This window comes from Rhipicephalus microplus, chromosome 4 (genome assembly GCF_043290135.1).
Source record: "Rhipicephalus microplus isolate Deutch F79 chromosome 4, USDA_Rmic, whole genome shotgun sequence".
Lineage (NCBI taxonomy): Eukaryota > Metazoa > Arthropoda > Arachnida > Ixodida > Ixodidae > Rhipicephalus > Rhipicephalus microplus.
The window spans coordinates 97,261,895-97,281,059 of NC_134703.1; the positions used below are offsets into that span (position 1 = coordinate 97,261,895).

Here is a 19,165-nt window from a genome sequence, read left to right on the forward strand (position 1 = left end):
TCCACGGGTCTTTTAAACATAACTGACTTGGCCCTTAAATCTGTGAAAAACTACGACTACTATATTAACGTACGCAGTATTGTAAATGAAAGTGACCAAATCGGGGAAATTTTTAAAGTACGCCCCTTGCAGAGTGGGAATGAGCGAGACATAGCTACAGGAAGATATTGATGATGTTGTTTTCCCTTCTTCTTATCGGGGTTTTCATGGTGACAGAAATACGAGAGGAGGAGGGGTAACTATTTTAGTCAAAGAAGATATTTCAGTCGTGCTTTTACGTCAGCCTGGAAATATAGAATGCGTTGCTTTCAAGACTACATGCTGGAATATGTCGTTGTTGGTGTTCGGCTTGTACTGCCCTCTTGATTCAATCCCTCAGTTCTTACACAACCTCTGCGATCATATGTCTTCATTTTCTAATGACAAATTTTTTATAGTTACAGATTTACATCTGCTGAAAATATATTGAGTGAATAGTTATCTTTGTCCCGACTTAAATTTCAATTCTAATTACATAATTACCATCACATTGTACCACAACTTGACGCAGGTTGTCGATCAACCGACACGTGTTCAAGGCTAGTCAACAACGATGCTTGATCTTGTGGTTCTCAGCGAGTGATTTTTCTGTATCGGTTGAACCAGGTATATCTGATCACTACATGGTGTTTTCTTTTTGCCTAATACAGTCTTGCAGTACTAATCGATGCAAAAGGATGATTGTTACAGATTTCTTGTGCGCTGAAGACGAGAGTGTGATGGACTTCCTGGATTTTTGTCTCGACAGTTTTCACAGTGTCGAAGTTATTAGTCCTTCGAAACGTTTATGAACATGTGCATGTACTCAACAATATCTTATTTCTGAATAAAACAAAAGAAATAGCAAAACATCTGGATGACGCGCGAAGTGCTGCAATGAAAAAGACAGTATAAACCCTTAAGACAAGGTGCACCTCGTAATACTATTTTAAAGACACGACCTAAACGAAATTATATAGCGAAAAACGCAAATGAAAGACACTTTCAGCATATCCTGCTAGGTTTTATGCGCAATGCCCCTGAAAAGTTTTGCAGGTACCTAGAGAAACAACAGGGTCAGTTGACCAAATTATACACGAGGAATACGTGGTCGTCAAGAAACAAAGCATTGCTGATCGTTTTAACAAATATTTTCAGTGTGTTTTTTTTTGTTCTTGCGATCTGCCAATGATAAAACGTATGCCTCACATCGTACCACCTGGTGTATTATCGCAAACAGGGGTAGTTTTTATGCTGCGCAATCTGGAAACTAAGTCATCACCTGGTCCGGATGCTTTACCAAATGCTTTTCTGCGCATATGCAGAGAAGGTTTCCCATTTTTTAGTTGTCATATTTGATGCCTCTTCTGCAGTTCTTCCGATCGGTTGTGGGCACGGGTCGTACTTGTGCCCAAGAGAGAAGATGTAACACTTTTAATTAACTATCTTCCGATTTTATTGGCATCATCGTGCAAGCTGCTTGAACATGTCATAGCAAAGGAGATTAACAAATATCTTTCTGGTAGAATTATTCTTTTTAACTACCAGCATGGTATTTGTAAAGGCTTTTCTACGGTTAACCAACTGGCTTCCATCGTTCACAACTTTGCTTCTGTCCTCGACAATTCTTGGCGAATCGATGTCGTTTTATCCAAATTTAGGCAAGCGTTTGACCTTGTTTCAAACTTTAACGTGAAAAAAAAATCGAAAAATCGAAATTGAATAAACTACCAGCATGCTTATGTGTATGAATTTCTGCCTATTTGACTAACCGTAAGCAGTTTGTTGATCTCGAGGATAATTTTTCGGGTGAACTTCCAGCAACTTCAGAAGTCATTTGTTATTTTCAGGGCCTTTGTTATTTTTAATTTACAATAATGACATTACTAACACAATTACAGATCCCGTACAAATCAGAATGTTCACTGATAATTATGTGGTGTTCAATGAAATAACTTGCAAAGAACGACCATGTTGTACTTAATTTTAACCTACAAAACACTGTATCCTGGTGTGGTAAACAGAATATGAAAATGCATGCAGAAAGATCTGTCCATATTAAACTCATCAAAAAGGTTAAAAAGTTATCCTTTTCTCATAAAATCGCTTCCAAACCTCTCACTGAACTTAATCACTATAAGTATCTTGGTATTACTATAACTAGCAATTTATCCTGGAATACGCATGTTTCCAACATCTTTAGGTCGTCTTTCCATAAGTTCTTCTTTTTAAGGCATAAATTAAAACAGGCTTCCCACAACACTCGACTAAGAGCTTCTTACTCGTAATCAGTTCAAAATTGGAATATGCATGGACTGTGTGGGACTCTTACACCAAGCGAAACACTGACGCATTAGAAATGACACAACGAAAAGCAATAAGATTCATTTTCTTCAGATACCGTTCAACTGACTCCCCATTGATCAAAATGCCAACTAAAAGCATTGCAATTAACATTGCAACTACTGTGTGAAACTCTCGATCTAAAATTTGTTTTTTCTGAAAAATAACCGTTTATCCCATTACTCGCAGCCTTTCATAACTCCGCTCGAAGCACGCCGCATAAGGCGTTGCCAAGCTGAATCCGTAACGCTTTATAGCACTAAAACTAACCTATTTAAATATTCACTTTTTCCGCATACAGTAACCGACAACAACAACTTGCCTTGTGAACATTTGTCCAATATTGACACTATTGCGCAGTTACGATGTCAATTCTTTTTTTAGTTAGTCTTTTTACTTTTGGTATACGGTTAGTTTATAAACCTACTTTTGTATTGTTCTCCCTTTTTAGTTCCATACTTACAATGTTGTTTGCCTCTTGTTACCTTAATTTGTATTTCCCAAACTCCTCCTGCTTGATGTCTCAGCTGGGCCTCAGAATGTCACAAATAAATAAATAAATAAATAAATAAATAAAATACTGCCCATACCTCGAAAAATTTCTGAGGCTGTCGACGAAGTCGTTGCAGATGTGGCTGGTGGTTGCTATTTTCTAATGAATAGAAGCCTTGTTGTTGACAAACGCGTTCCACCAACGTGTAAGTGGCTAGCCGTTGAGAAACCTTTGGAAGCCGGCCTTGCAACGATAGCTCTGTACTGCACCACGAGACGCGACGGAGAGCATGTGTGGCTCTGCTTAGTATTTTATATCGCGCTTAAGTTGGAGGCGTAGCTTACTCATCACCAGAAGAGCATTTCCGTGTTTTGCTTTAGGCTAGCGAGCCTTGCTGTGACATGTGTCGTAGGGAACCAGATGGTGTACCACCCGCATGTTTTGCGTTTTTGCGCCACGTGTTGTTGACAGTCTTGGCAGATGACACCCAAAAACATCAGAACAAAAGACGCACAGCAATATGCATACAACTGCGCTGGAGATATTCTTTTATTTTTCTTATCACGCCTACATTGCGCTCATAGCAGCAACTACTGCGAGAAATAAAGAGAGGAATGTTATGTTTGTCTGGTACTACTGTGTATACAAACCAAGCCAACCTTCTATTCGTTCCAAACTCCAAGTTGTGGACAAAGTACGAGTTGGACACGATTCAGTTGTTAAAAATGCTTGAGTATGTCCTTTCTTCGGGCGCTTTTCTCTGTATGTGAAAAAAACATATAGGCTAGAGTGACGGAGCAAAAAAGGCACCAAAATACCAAATTCTGTGCCTTGAGAAGCTTCGCCCCACTTATTCATTTTCTTTTGCAAGCAAATGCACACCGCGATGAACTGAACAACACGTGTCGCCGAGTGACGTGTTTTTAGGCGTGCAACTTATGAGAGTAACTGCCCATCTACTCCTACCTGAGCACAGTTATGCACGACGTCTAAAGAAATACGCTTACCCCTCTAGTTTTATTTCCGGTTTTATTACCAGAGGTGTTTAGATGCGAGAAAAAGTGAGTCGTTTTAACTTGAACGTGATTACAGGTGCAGATACCATACTCCTCTTGTCTCTCTTACAGTGAGCACGGAATAAATGTGTTCAACTCAGCAACATATTTCGGCGACTTTATTGACTGTAACCAACGTGCCGCTTCTACCATTCTCACTTACGGATACGGCGCGTGAGAAGAATCCTGTTCCTCGAACTGCCGTGATAAAGCCAGCGACGAAAAAGAACGTACAATCAAGAATTCGTCGTCATCGTCATCATCAGCCCGACTACGCCCACTTCAGTCCAAAGGCCTTTTCCATGCATGATCCGCCCATCATCTCGGTCATGTTCTCTTTGCTGACACGTTATAACTGCGAACTCTTTAATCCCATCAACCCACCTAACTTTTTTTCTGTCTCCACTTCCCTGAGAATTCAGTGAGTTGTCCTGACTGTCTGGACCAGCGGTTAACTGGACTACGTGCAACGTGTCCGGGCCATGTTCATTTCTTCTTGATTTGAATTATGATATCCTTAACCCTTGTTTGTTCCCTGACCTACTCTGCTCTATTCTCGTCACTTAATGTTACACCTATCATTCTCTTTTCCATCACTCGCCACAACATACTCAATTTAGGCTGAACCCTATTTGTAAGCGTCCAGAATTCTGCTCCGTAAGTAAGTACCGGCAAAATGCAGCCGTTATATACCTACCTTATGATAACTCCTTTAGAGCGCACACAAAATACAAAAATAGAAAGAGACAGGTGAGCGCTAACTCTCAACTAGTTTATTTTTGAAAAAAACACAAAACACATAAGTACATGGGAACCAGCATAGCGTATGTGCAAGTCATGTGAAAGTCAAACATAAGTAAATGGCTAAACAAAATTTGAAAAACTGTACTCCCTCTCTGTTAGAGCCACTGAAGGTTGACTAATGCATTTTTTGTGCACCTTTTTATATAAAAGGCTTCCGTAAGTTTATCATGTGAGAAAGAACAAAATACCTGTATCGCAAAACACATAGATATAAACTCGCATAGAGACAAACTAACGCGTGAGCTTACGGAGGCCTTCCATGCACATAGGTGTACAAACAAATGCATTAGTCAACCTTCGATAGTTCTAACGGATAGGGAGTACAGTGTTTTTCAGAATTCTGTTTGGCCATGCTTTTTTTTTTGCCTGTCACATGACTTGCACACGTGCTATCCACGTTCCGAAGTACTTATTTGTTTTGTTCCTTTCAAAAATAAATTAATTGAGAGTTAGCACTCGTATGTCTCTTTCTTTTTATGTATTTTGTGTGCCCTAAAAACTTATAATAATAATGCATACCAACTCGCCCCGCTATTTGTTACCTTATATATACCTTCCTCTTGAGGGTTAGTGACAGATTACCATTCATGATTTGAGAATTTTTGCTGAATGTAATGCACGCCATTCTTATTCCTTGAGTTATTTTACTCTCATGCTTCGGCTCCGTGGTTACTACCTGGCCTAAGTAGACATATTCCTTCACGACGTCCAGCATTTCTCCACCTATCACAAACTGCTGTTTTACGCCGAGACTGTTGCACTTTAGTTTAGTGCATACTTTAATTTTGAGACCTACTCTTCTGCTTCCCGCGTCCAGCTCACTAATCATGAGCTGTAATTCGCCTCCTGAGTTACTCATCAAAGCAATCCCAACAGCGAATCGCAGGTGATTAAGATACTCTCCTTTAATTCTTATCTCTACCTCTTCCCAATCTAGGGCCCTGAAAACCTCCTGTAAACACGCGGTGAGTAGCACTGAAGAGATCGTGCCTTACGCCCTTCTTTACAAGGATTCTGTCGCTTTATTTATGGAGAACTATGGTGGCTGTGGATCCACTCTAGATTTCTTCCAGTATGTTCACGTAGGGTTAGTCGATGCCTTGATTCTGTAGTGCCTGCATTACTGCTGATGTCTCGACTTAGTCAAACGCCTTCTCGTAATCTATGAAAGCTATATGTAGAGGTTGCTTGTATTCCACGCATTTTTTTATTACCTGATTGATAGTATGAATATGGTCTGTTGTGTAGCAGCCTGTATGAAACCCTGCTTGGTCCGTTCGTTTATTGAACTCTAATGTCACCCTAGTTTTATTAGCTAATATTTTTAAATAGTTTGTGGAAAACGGAGCTGATAGGCCCGTAATTTTTCAAGTCCTGTACGCCTCCTTTCTTATGGAATAAAATAATGTTGGCGTTCTTCTAAGACTCCGGTACCCCTTCCGTCAAGGTACACTTCGTCCATAAAGTAGCCAGTCTATTTAACGCAATTTCTCTGCCATCTTTCAGCAGGTTCGTTGTTATTTTTGATCCTGACCAGCGGCTTTGCCTCTTTGCATTCCATAGATCTCGAATTCCTCTGGGCTAATATTACCTCTTACGATACCTTCCTGGTTGTTTCCGCTTCTGTACCGCTCTCTACAGAGCTCCTCCGCCACGTCAACTATTCTAATAATATTGATTATGACATTGCCTTCCTTGTTCCTTGAAGTTTACATCCGATTTTTGCCTATGCGCAAGTTTGCCTTCATAGCTTTTAGGCTTCTGATGCTTTTTACAGCCTGCTCAAGTCCCTCCATGTTGTACCTTTTGATCTCTGCTACTTTACGCCTGCCTACTGCTTAACCTTGAAAGCTCCACAAGCTCTATTTTGTCGGTTGCATTTGAGGCTTTTATGTTTTGTCTTCTCTTAATGCTATTTTTCGTCTCCTGAGATAGTTTTCCAGTGTCATCTTCAGTGAGTGGGCCTACGCCTTTTCTTGCAACCTCTTCGATTATACCAGTAAGACTACCATTAACTGTGTCAACGCTAGCGTCAGTTGCCTCGTTTAGAGCCTCGACTCTATTCGGAAGCTATACTCTTAGTTGCTCTACTTTCCTTCTCACCGCTGGCTCGATATTTGGTTTCTTGCGTACCAGTTCATGCGTTTGATTTTTTAAACCAAAGTGAATGGTGAATACGAGCCCTTACCATTCTATTGTCCCTGCATTGGATTCTGCCAACGACTTCTACATCAAGTAAAGTGCCGGGGTGTGCACAAAAAATGAAGTCTGTTTCATTTTTAGTTTCGCCATTAGGATTTCGTCACGTTCATTTGCGGTTGGCCCGTTTTCTGAAGAAGGTATGTAAGATCCGTAACTTATTACGTTCTGAAAACTCTACTAATAAGTCCCCTCTGGCATTTCTAAAGCCGACGCCAAACCCACCCCCCACCCTTTTCTGCATGCTCTCCGGCTTGTTTCTTGTCTACTTTGGCACTGAAGTCACTCATCAAAATGGTATACTGTGTCTTCACTTTATTAATGATGGCTGACTACGTCTTCATAGAAGCGCTCAACTCAATGATCATCATGACTCAATGTAGGTGCGTAGGCCTGTACCACCTTTATGTTGTACCTTTTTTACCTCACTTACAGTACTTGGCACTCTCTCACTAATGATATAGCATTCCTCTAGGTTGCCCATGATATTCTTGTGAGATGGTCACATCCCTTGTTTCTCTGAGTTTTTGTAAGTTGTCTTGAAGCATGAGATTCTATTGAAATCATTCCTAATATGTAAGCACCGTACCAAGTGCGAATAGTGAGTGCAAAATAAGCTATAGCAATGGGCACTGAACAACCGATATAGATGCACCAACAAAAGGCGTGCGTAGAAAAAGCTTCAAAAAAGGCATCTTCTTACTTAAGAATGCCCTAGTCTGTGTTAATTGGTACTGCATCGTTGATGACGGGAATGCAAGAGGCGAAGATAACAGAAAATGAAGAGTTTGTTGTCTTTCAGTTCACTATAAACTCTATGGGGTCCACCTTTTGGCAATTGTGCGGCAACGATTAAAAGCGGCGTTAGTGATGTTGATTATTATATATGTGGTTTAACATCTCAAAACCACCGTATGATTATGAGAGACGGCGTAGTGGGGAGCTCCGGAAATGTTGACCACCTGGGGCTCTTTAACGTGCACCCAAATGTGAGCACACAGGGCTACAGCATTCTCGCCTTCGTCGAAAATGTAGCCGCCGAAGCCGCGATTCGATCCCACGACCTGCGGCTCAGCAGCCGAGTACCTTAGCCACTAGACCACCGCGGCGGGCAGCGTCGTTGCGTGTGCCCTAATCAGGCGTATCTAAAAGATATTCCAGATTAGCAATGCATGGATAAGCAATCAATGGATATAAGGAGTGAGTACCGAATTCATGTTTTCCCGGCTCACTTATTTGCGGGCGAACGTTGATATCGTGGGAGCGCATAAATCGTAGCCGCGAGCAACCCTTTTCAAGAATTATTGACAATATAGGTGTCGCGATTGCTTAAGCGGTTCGCACACGTACTGAGAACATTACTTTCATGTGGCGTATATTCCCAGTTAATTAATAATTGCTCTTTTGGATCTTATCAACGGTTCCTGCCAGCGCTCGTCGCAGTAACGCACTATAGCCCTGTGGCTGTGCTGGCTGCCGCCATCATACCTATCAGAGTATGGGTACAGTGAAGAGTACGGAGAAGGAAAATGTACGAGCGTTTATTATGAAAAAAGTTATGAAGATGGTTGTCTTATGGTTAGGTGAGAATGGCTTAAACTCGCCTCAGCAAGGGGCCAGAGTCACGACATTAATTTTCCCGATGGACTGATATACTGAATAATTTTAAAGAGGAGGTGAGGGAGGAGAGTGGGGTTGGATATAGGACAGAATGGTGTTTAAACAAAACCGCAGTTAATATTACCATTTTAAACAAGTCATTTGCCAAATCTCGTATATAATCAATTTCTGAAGAAATCGTCACTTCAATGTCTAGAAACATCGAAGATCTCGAGAATAACGTAAATATGAAAAAAATGAATGCCAGTTTCAAATTAAAAAGCTTATGTTCTGTGGTTATGCTTGAATACACGGTTACAGTATGATGTGCCTGGGTAGAGAGATACTTAACAGTCGTCACGTCTCTGTATACCTCATGAACGTACTTATTAGGGGAAAAAATATATGAAACGACGACAGCCATGTGTGGGTTGGTCCACGTGTTTGAGACTCCTGGTTCAGATAATTTAAATGGTGTGTTAGTTCACGAACGTTTCATTTGTCAGCCGGACAGTATAGTCATATTTTATTTGTGTAACCAGCAGTTATCACGTACGAGATAAACCCAGTGGGGTTCGAAGCGAATACTTGTATTCAATGCTAACCTCTTAGAGTCGCTCTCAGTAGAATTCATGCCGTATAAAGTCACAGTCTTAGGATTTCAAAAGATTGCGAAACTGCATCATCAACGGAAGCTCTGTCGTCGTGCTGTACTTGCGCGACCTTCTGGATGCTGGCTTGTGCTCTTGGGGATGATTCAGCTGAGACAACGTTGATATGGCGACATCCATCAGGAATTGACGCAAGCTGGGCTTCGTCGTTCTACCTGTGGTGGTTGTGGTGCGAGCTGTGCGTTTTCGTGGCTGGGCATTCCGCGATCGTCTTGTCCCAGAGCCCGAAGAAGGAGTCGGTGTCGAGGCACTTGTCTGTCGCCCTCCATTGAGTGAGCAGCCAGTGTTCACGATGGCACTCCTGCGGAATAACTTCGCGAGAAGGTTGTCTTCAACGCATACTGCTTCTCCTCCTCGCTTCAGCTGAGATTCCTACGATGAAAAGAAGCATGAACATTGACGTTAGGTGCGCTCAAAGTTCACATTAAAAGGAGGAGGGGGCTGTGTTCCAGCGCAGACCACACCCTTGCCCCCTTCAGTCGCAGTCAAAAGAGAACAACCCTAGCAACAAGTGCAAAAAAAAGTTTATTCCAAAGACCTCCTTCTATTCAAGGAGAGGGATGTAAAGGTAGGGGGGTAAACAGTTTGTGGAATGCAACACAATTGTTTTTTGTTATCTACTGCTGTCAGAAACCTCTATGGCCATCATCCTGACTTTATAACAAATACGGGCAAGCCGAACGCAGTAAGCACATAAGACTTCGTGCCCCTGAGCTAATTACGTGAATGCCTCTCCTGATTGATTCATTTATTGATTTGTAGGGTTTAACGTCCCAAACGACCATATGCTTTTGATAGACGCTGTAGTGGAGGGCTCCGGAAATTTTGACCACCTGGGGTTTTTAACGTGCACTTAAATGTGAGCACACGGGCCTACAACATTCCGTCTCCATCGGAAATGTAGTCACCGCTGCCTGGATTTAATCCCGCGACCTGCGGGTCAACAGCCGAGTACCTTAGCCACTAGACCACAGTAGCGGGGCAAGAGTGCCTCTCCTCTCTGTGTCCTCTAGCTCATAAACACATGACAGGAGTGTAAGTTACGAAATGGGCATTGAACTACAATTTGTCAAACACAGAAAGGAGGACTTTTTTGCAGCAAAACATCAGTTTGTTTTTGTAGGAAGCGGAAAGACTCAAAGGATCAGCTACGAACCATGCGGTTCATCGAGCCAATGCAGAAGACAGGTCTATCCACGGCCACTGCCCATTTGCTGTGGTCTTCCTCGGTCTTGAAGGTAATCGAACGCCGATCGGGCAGCGACAGCTTCACCAGGTCCGAATGCGTTACCGTGTAGGAGCGACTGCAGTTCGCTGGTAGCTTGTCGCCAGCGCCGTTCCTCCAGGATTGAACGACAAGGTCATCACGTACCAGTCCAGCCAGAATGGCCGAGTAAATGTCTGCATCAGGCAAGAGAAGTAGTGAGAATCAACTGGCGCTTTTCTTTCGTTCACTTTTTAGGGACTTCTCAACTAGATGGTTTTTCAAGGAACTGAATGAAGGGTCCTGCGGAACCTTCTACATTACGCTATGAGCATGGTTCAGCCAGGCTATGACCGTCACAGGACGTTACCCCCGATGCATCGACGGCTCAACCTGAGAGAAAGCTTTCTGCAAACTTCAAGAGGTCAACACGTCTCTGTAGGGCTGGCTTTCGGAGATTTTTTATTTCATTTCATTTTTCTAATGCTAATATTTGCTGCTCTGTCGGTCCGAGAGTTGGTCGGGATTATCTACAGACAATTTCACGTAAGACACATGGGAACAAATGTTTGCTGAGCTTTCTATATTGCTACGCAAACTAATAAAGTGATGAAACCTTGAATGCCTGAATGCAATCGTTTTCATGTGTATGCGTTTAACATTGTACTGTTCAGCTGCTAAGGATACAACATGGCGTGGTTAACAACCAAATATAAAGGCACCGAAACCCTTCGTAAGAATAGTCTATAAAGGCCAAGCGAACTTTTTCGGGGCGATGACTATTCTTATTTTAAGCAGGTTTACTTGCCTTAAAAAGTCACGAGAATAAGACACCATTCCATTGCAGAAGAGTAAAGTGAAACGATAACCGGTGAAAAAAGATTTTACTGTAATTCATAGTGATAACGAAGTTACCGAAGAAAGAAAAAAATCAGAGCATATCCACGGAGTGATTGATGATGAGTGGGGCGAAGCATCTGTCAGCCCGTCCGTGCTTCCATCCGTCCGTCCACGCGACCATCCGTGCGTCCGTCCATGCTTCCGTCCATCTGTCCGTCCGTGAGTCCGTCCCTCCACCCGTCGATCTGCTAGTCTGTCTGTCCATACGTTCATGCGTCCGTCCGTGCGTCCATCTAGTGAACACTCCAAGTACCGCCATCTTCCATCTCGCATCCCAGTGTCTACGTACCACAATGACGGAACATGGACAGACCCACGCCTTAAGGAGCTTCACCTCTAAAAATCTTTAAAAAAGCCTTCAATGAACGTTTTTGAAGCCTTTTAAATCAAAAGCATGAAAACATCAAAATGTTCGAACGTGAATTTTCGCCTTTTTTGCCTGAACTAGAAAATGACTACGTCAGGAACTCTAAATGCAATTACCGTAAGTGAAATAAAAAAACAATTGAAGATTCAAAACCAAGTAAAAACCGTGGGCCAGATGTGTTAGGCGCGTAACGAGTGCCAGAGAGGCGTGAAGGATCTCGCCACTTTATTCCTCAGGATCGAAGAAGAACGGCGACGGCTGCCTGCGTCCTAGCCACCAGGCGTGAGGTGTTCTCTCTAGCGCGTGCGTCGAGGTCCGAGCTCGGGCAACGTGAGAGGCGCAGTGCTGTGACTAAAAAATGGTCATGATGTCTCATGAGAATGAAGGCGCTACAAACACTGTACAAGTGTTACAAACCATAAATGTGAGCAGCCTTGTATCGCTTCTTTCACGAGTGTTTTTAAGTGAAAAGCATGCCTCCATCGTTTAAGAAAACGCACATAGTGTTAATTCTAAAAAGCAGTGATCCACGTAAGCTCCGTTCCTTTGAATCCTGTAGCCCTTAAGCCTCGCGAATACTGACTGCAAAGTTTTTATGAGAGCATTATCTAAGTGACTCCGAAGAGTTACGAAGACATTAGCAGGCCCATACTACACATGCGGTATGTGGGATTAAAGAAACAACCATTTCAACAAATATACACGTGGTAAGAAATATATTGGTGTCATACGATTCTGAAGGGGGCCTAGTTGCCACACTCCAGCTAGATCTTGAAAAGGCATTGGAGAGTGCCGCCTTGCTAATACGAAGAGTGTATTTCTTGTATTTAATTTTGAGAATTACCTTTTCTAATGTTGTCACCCTCCTATGAGCTATGAATGCATCTGAATTTTTGTAAGTTTTCCTTCCTTCCAATTGTAGAAGCAGGCATTGATATGTTTGTTTGATTAATTTTGTTTTTATAATATTTCAAAGGTAACAGTTAGTGTGTTTTATTTTAACTGATAAGGGTAAGTAAAAGCCCCTGTTTAAAATACTTTTTGTGTTTGACATTACATGTTATTATGCGCGTCAGTGTAGGTCAACTTCGCCCTTTGTTTTGTTTAACGCGCGCAAGTTTGATTTTCATCCTTAGCTTCTTACTTTTCAAGCATGTTTTCTCTTGTTTTGATGTTAATTGGCTAAGCTCAATGAAGTGAGAGCTTGTAGGAGGACGAACTTTGTCAAGTTTGACAATCTTACGCTTGCAGGCGACGCAAATGTGCGTGATTCGGGAGTTCTTGGTATTCTAAATTGTAGATTCAGGGCCGAACTGAGTCAACTTCGGCAGCTTCGATCGTCCCCAATCTTCCCGGGTCACAATCGAGAATCGCTCACGAAAAAAAAAATCTGTTTGGTTAAGCAGTGTCATGCGCTGTAAAGGAGTGTCGGCATTGTGTATTCCTCCCGAGATTCGTTGCTCGTGATGCTATTTATTAGCTCAGCGTAATCTCGAGGAAACATTTGGTTTCTGTTGGTCTGGCGATTTGATCAGCATTTCAAGGGTGCTTGCTTGGGCCAGAGTGGTTCAGCTTTGTGTTCGACTCCATCGTTCCAGTGAACCTCTGCAGGCTTATGAAAGTCTCAACTGGCGGAGAGAGCGGAACGGCTACCGACGGTCAACCAGCATCCCTCCTTCCGAGCCGCGCTGACGGCTCAAAACTCCGGATGCATTGTCTGTGGCGGGGGTGCTGTTATGCCACAGACATTTTTCTAGTTCGGGAGCACGTCTCACGAGATCGAGCACTGTTCCGACGAACTGTCTCCCCCCTCCCAGCGCCGCCTTCTGTGCAGAAGAACCGTGCAGTTCCGGGGAAAACGTCGCTTCCTCCGCCGAACCACCTTGCAGTTCCGGGTATGGCTGCGTCTCCTCCTCCGAGCCCGAGAACTGGTCTGAGAGAATGGACCACAGACGGTATTTAAGGTCATGTCAGCCCCATGTTTGAGAGGATTTACCCCAGCCGACGTTGTGCTGGCCGGCTCTGTAAAAAAAAAAACGACAACCTGCTACAGTAAACGCTCCTTCTTGTTGCTGTTTTGAAAACAGATTGCCTCCCTGCTTCGCCTTCGGGCAAATGCTTCAGCGAAGTCCGCTCCACGGCTCGCCACTCTTCGCCACCACTACCCTCGCGACACAGCATATTCCTAACAATACCCAGCATGTAGGCGGACTTTTTTCATTCCGCAGCAGTGAAACGACTAATTGAAAATGTGCAATTAATAAATACCATGAAATAAAAAAGAGCAACGATGGCTATGCGGTAGCACACCTGTCTGCCACGCAGATGACATGAATTCGATTCTTGGTCCTTTCACTGTAATTACTATTTTTCTGCGCACCACAGTATGTAAAGAAGCCTTTATATTCAGAAACAGCGAAACAAGAAGTCGGTCATAAGGGAAAAATGTGGCTGATACCAATTTTCATGGGAATCGGTAAAACACGAAAGTGAAACGTGTCTTCCCAAAGGTAGGTGAGCATTTATAGTGTACTGTTTTTCACGCTTACTCCAGGGAAGCCGACGCATCAGAAAGACATCGAATCACAAACCATGCGTGGCTTTAAGTTGTGACGTCATACAAAAGTTGAGCCTTATCATAGGTGATAAGGGCCTCATCTTTTTTTACCACTTTTCGACACTTATTGTGAGGAAGCACAGGCTTTAGGGAAACATCGGATCGTAAACTGTTCGCCGCTTTAAGGTGTGACGTCAGACAAAAATTGAGCCTTATCATAGATGATAAGGGACAACATTTTTTAGCCACTTTTTGATGCTTACTGAGGGGAAGCCGGCGCATGAAGAGGATATTGGGGAGTTCTGGATTGGCGCACCGCGAGCCCTTGCGGTGTGGTTGCTGCCACTGCGCATGCGTCGTAACGCGAGTCGGCGTTCACGTTCGCAGACCGCACGCAAAAAATCCGAAATTTCGTGCGGTAATGGCGGCCCGCATGTGGCCCGCAAGCGCTGGTTTCGAGGCTACAGTGTCCCTGCGATCGTGCCTTGCGTAGAGTTACTTTATATGCTACCTTTAGGTACCTAAAAATAGCATATAAAGCATATACAGTAACTCTAGCCTTGCGGTTAGCAGCAGGGCAAACGCTATTCTAAATCTCTTATCGCACCCGTTTCGCCCACAACGCCCCAAGCGCTTGCAAACGATATTCTAAAGTTTCCTATTAGCTCGGAAAATGTTAACGGCTCAAAGTGTAACGCCAGACATAAGTTCAGTCTTCTCATGTGGGGCAAAGGCCTCGTTTTTCTTTTTTAACCAACTACTGTGATGATTTCCACATGGTGTCAGCATGATATAAAAGCCCAAACTTCACCCCTGCACCCGACCCTTCCAGGGAGGACTTGGAGGAAGCCCTGCATGACTACTCCGAGACTCTGACGCTCAATCAAGACCCAAAGGGTCTTGGTTGAGCGTGTCAGGCTCTGACCTGAAAGTCCAAAGGGTCTTGGTTGAGCGTGTCAGGCGTAAGGCTGACGGCAATCGTAACCTGTAAGGGGGAGTCCACCTTGTGTTTGCACGTGGCGGCCCCTTAAAGACCGCTCTCTACCCTCCCTCTACATAACAACCATAAATATTAGTTTTCAGCACCGCAACGATACTTGCCGCAGGTAAGCCGACACATCAAGGCAACATTACTTCGCAAGCCATTCGCAGATCAAAGGTGTGGCGTCCATCAAAACTTAAGGCTTATCATTGGTGATAAGGGCCTCAACTTTTTATACCAGGTTTTGACTGTTGCCGTGTGGAAGCACAAGCATCAGGGGGACATCGGATCGCAAATGGTACGTGGCTGTAAGGGGGTGACGTCAGAAAAAAGTTGAGCCTTATCATAGGTGATAAGGGCCTCATCTTTTTAGACCACATTTAGACACTTATTGCGAGGTATCAGATGCTTCAGGGGGACATCGGATCGAAAACCGTTCGCGGCTGTATGGTGTGACGTCAGGCAAAAGTGGAGCCTTATCATAGGTGATAAGAGCCTAAAATTTTTAGCCACTTTTTGACGCTTACTGTGGTGAAGCCGACGCATCAGTGGGACATTTGCTCGGAAGACGTTCACGGCTGCAAAGTGTAACGTCAGACGAAAGTTCAGCCTCATCATATGGTAAGGGCCTCATTGTTTTGAGCCAATTACTGTGATAGTTTCCACATGGTGTCAGCATTTCATAAGACCCAAAACCTCACCCCTGTTCTCAACCCTTCGCCGGAGGACTTGGAGGAAGCCCTGCATGTTTACTTTGACGTGAAAGTACAAAGAGTCTTGGTTGAGCGTGTCAGGCCTGCGGTCGACGCCAATGATATCATGTAGGGGAAGCCCCGCTAGTGTTTGTACGGGGTGTCCCCTTACGGACCATTCCCGACCTTGCCTTTACATACCATCCATATATAACTGTTTTTCACCACTACCACAACGCTTACTGCGGGTAAGCCATCGCATCAGTGCGACATTACCTCGCAAAGCGTTCGCGGCTCTTAGTTGTGACGTCAGACAAAATTTGAGCCTTATCTTAGGTGATAAGAGCCTAAAATTTTTAGCCACTTTTTGACGCTTACTTTGGTGATGCCGACGCATCAGTGGTACGTTATCTCGGAAGACGTTCACGGCCGCAAAGTGTAATGTCAGACGAAAGTTCAGCCGTATCATATGGTATAAGGGCCTCAACTTTTTAACCACTTTTTACACGCTTCCTACGGGCAAGCCGATGCCCCAGGGAGACATGGAAAGACGTTCGCGGCTTCAAAGTGTGACGTCCGACAAAAGTTGAGGCTTATCACAGGTGATAATAGCCTCAACATTTTATCCCGAGTTTTGAATTACTGCGGGAAGTCAACGCATCAAGGGGGCATCGTATCGCAAACGTTAGCGGCTCTAAGGTGTGACGTGAGAAAAAAGTTGAGCCTTATTATAGGTGATAATGGTCTTGACTTTTTAGCAACTTTTTGAAGCTTACTGTGGAAAAGCCGACGCATCAGGGGGACATCAGATCACAAACTGTTCGCGGCAGTAAAGTGTGACGTCAGACAAAAGTTGAGTCTTATCATAAATGATAAGGACCTCATCTTTTTTCACCACTTTTCGACACTTATGGCAGGGAAGCCGACCCATCAGGCGCACAGTGGATCGCAAGTTGTTCACGGCTGTAAGATGTGACGTCAGACAAAAGTTATGCCTTATCATAGCTGATAAGGACTTCAACTTTCTTAACTAGTTTTTTTTACTTCTACTGCAGGGAAACGGAAGGACAAAGGGGACGTAAGCTAGGAAGACGTTCAGGCCTGCAAGCTGTGACGATAGACAAAATTTGAGCCTGCTCATAGGTGATAAGGGACTCAACACTTTTTCACCACTTTTCGACACCTACTGCGGGGAAGCAGACGTATCAGGGGGACATTTAGCTCAGGAGGCTCTGACGCGCTCCGACTGTTCATTACTGCAAGAAGGGACGTCAGGAAATATTTATCTTTGTCAGAAAACATAAAAGCCTGAACTTTTTAGCAGCAGAGAGATGTACCACTAAGTGATGACTGCTCGTTTTACTGCTTCTCATTTGAAAATCGCTCATACATGCTGGTTAGGCACCAAAACGAATTGACAGTGAAATGGCCGGTAATCGAACCCAAGCCCTCTGCGCGATAGGCAGATGAGCTACCACAGAGCCCCCCCCCCCTGTTCGTTTTCTGTGCATCGAATTGTGCATACCCCTATACATGCTGGGTTTGCCCCCCAAAAAATATATGAATGAAAAGTCCTGGCATTGAACCCATGCCATCTGCGCGTCAAGCAGGGGTGCTAACACAGAGCCACCACTGCCCGTTGCACTGCTCTAGATTGAAAATGCCCTTATACATGTGCGGTAGGCGAAAAAAGCAACAGTGAAAGGGCAGGGAATCGAACCTATGCTGCCTCCGTGGTACTCGGGTGTGCAACCACGCAGCCGCGACTGCTCGTTTATCTGCTTCGGATTAGAAATTCCCCCATATATGCTGAGTAGGCACCAAGAAATAACAGTAAAGGGGCCGGGAATCGAACCCATGCCGTCTGCGCGGAAGGCAGGTGTGCTGCCACAGAGCCACCACTGCTTATTGCTATGCCTCGGATTGGAAAAGCCCTTGTACATGCTGGGTAGGTGCCAAAAAAAAATAACAGTGAAAGGGTCAGGAATCGAACCCACACCGTCTGCGTGGCAGGCAGGTGTGCTACCACTGAGCCACCACTGCTCTTTTTTTTTCTTTAATGAGAGCCACCACTGCTCATTGGTATGCCTCGGATTGGCTCATTGGTATGCCTCGGATTGGAAATACACATGCTGGGTATCCGTCAAAGAAAATAACACCGAGAAGGCCGGGACTCGAAGCCATGCCGTCTATGTGGCAGTCATGCGAGTTACCACAGATCCATGACTGCTTTTTTTATTGCCTGTGTTACACAGTACATCGTAAGAGTACCATAAACAACACATGTACAAATACAGATTGAGTGCTCTTTCATTAAAAATGAATAATAAAAAAATCCCTTTGCCAAGTCCTAACAGGCGTTGTTCAGAATTATTCATTATTGACCAGAGGCTCAATTCTGGCTAGCCATGGTTACAGACACTCTTGCGCAGCAATGACATCAAAAAAAAGGAGTTATTTTCTTACTAAAATACATTTGAGCTAGTCTTTTATCGGGATCCCAATAAAAACCAGACATACGTGAGCACCATATACAATGGAGTCCAGTAACCATTAACTGATTGCAACGTGTTCCGTCCTCGTAATCTATCGGCAAATATCTGGTGTCGTGCGAGTCAAGTGGAAATTCCTTTTTCATCGTTCACTGTAAAATATCCCAGAAGTACACTCCCTCCCAACAGAGTAAAAATAGATGGTTTATTGTTTCAGGTTGCTCACATATGATATATTGTGAATCCCTGGCATGTAAAAGCCACCTTTTTCTAAAACAGTTGCGGCTGAAAGTGTGCTTGTGTGCAGATTGAAAATGAAAGTTTTTATACCTGGCGACATCTGCATTCCTTTAACCCGTTTAAGGACATCTTAGCCTGGGGACCGACTGCATATTGCCTTGCACATAAGCGGTGGAAAAAGGTTGCCTCATACATCTTTGCGCAGCATTTTTCTTGTAACCGTAGACAAGTATTCTTTCAAAAACTATACAGCAAGGAAACGAACACTAAACACAATTTCGCTATAAGAACCAAACACTTTTCCTCGCGCTTCCTGTGAGCATGCAATGAAGTCTGGCAAAGATGGGTCCTCGTTGTCACGGAAGAAAAGGAAACGCCCAACTAGTTGCCTCACAAACAAGTGGGGTAGCCCCGATTCTCCATATTTAACCCTTCCTAACAGTTTATTGCGGCCACATCTCTCAGGCCAGATCCCCGCACAAACACGGCAAACACTCAGTGCAGTTCCTGTACGTTGATCCGGTTACAGAAAATGAATTGCATGACGTA

General features: G+C 43.9%; 1 protein-coding gene across 1 annotated transcript in view; it reads right to left on the minus strand.

The window, feature by feature from the left end:
• Positions 1 to 9,020: 9,020 nt before the first annotated feature.
• The window catches only part of LOC142814506 (deoxyribonuclease-2-alpha-like), a 37,178-nt gene continuing 27,033 nt past the window's right edge, over positions 9,021 to 19,165 (minus strand). The window contains exons 6-7 of the mRNA XM_075893319.1: positions 10,339 to 10,583; positions 9,021 to 9,554 (exon numbers count right to left, since the gene is read on the minus strand). Coding sequence (XP_075749434.1) covers positions 9,165 to 9,554; positions 10,339 to 10,583 — 635 coding nt within the window. The 3' untranslated portion in view covers positions 9,021 to 9,164. The remainder of the gene's footprint in view (positions 9,555 to 10,338; positions 10,584 to 19,165) is intronic.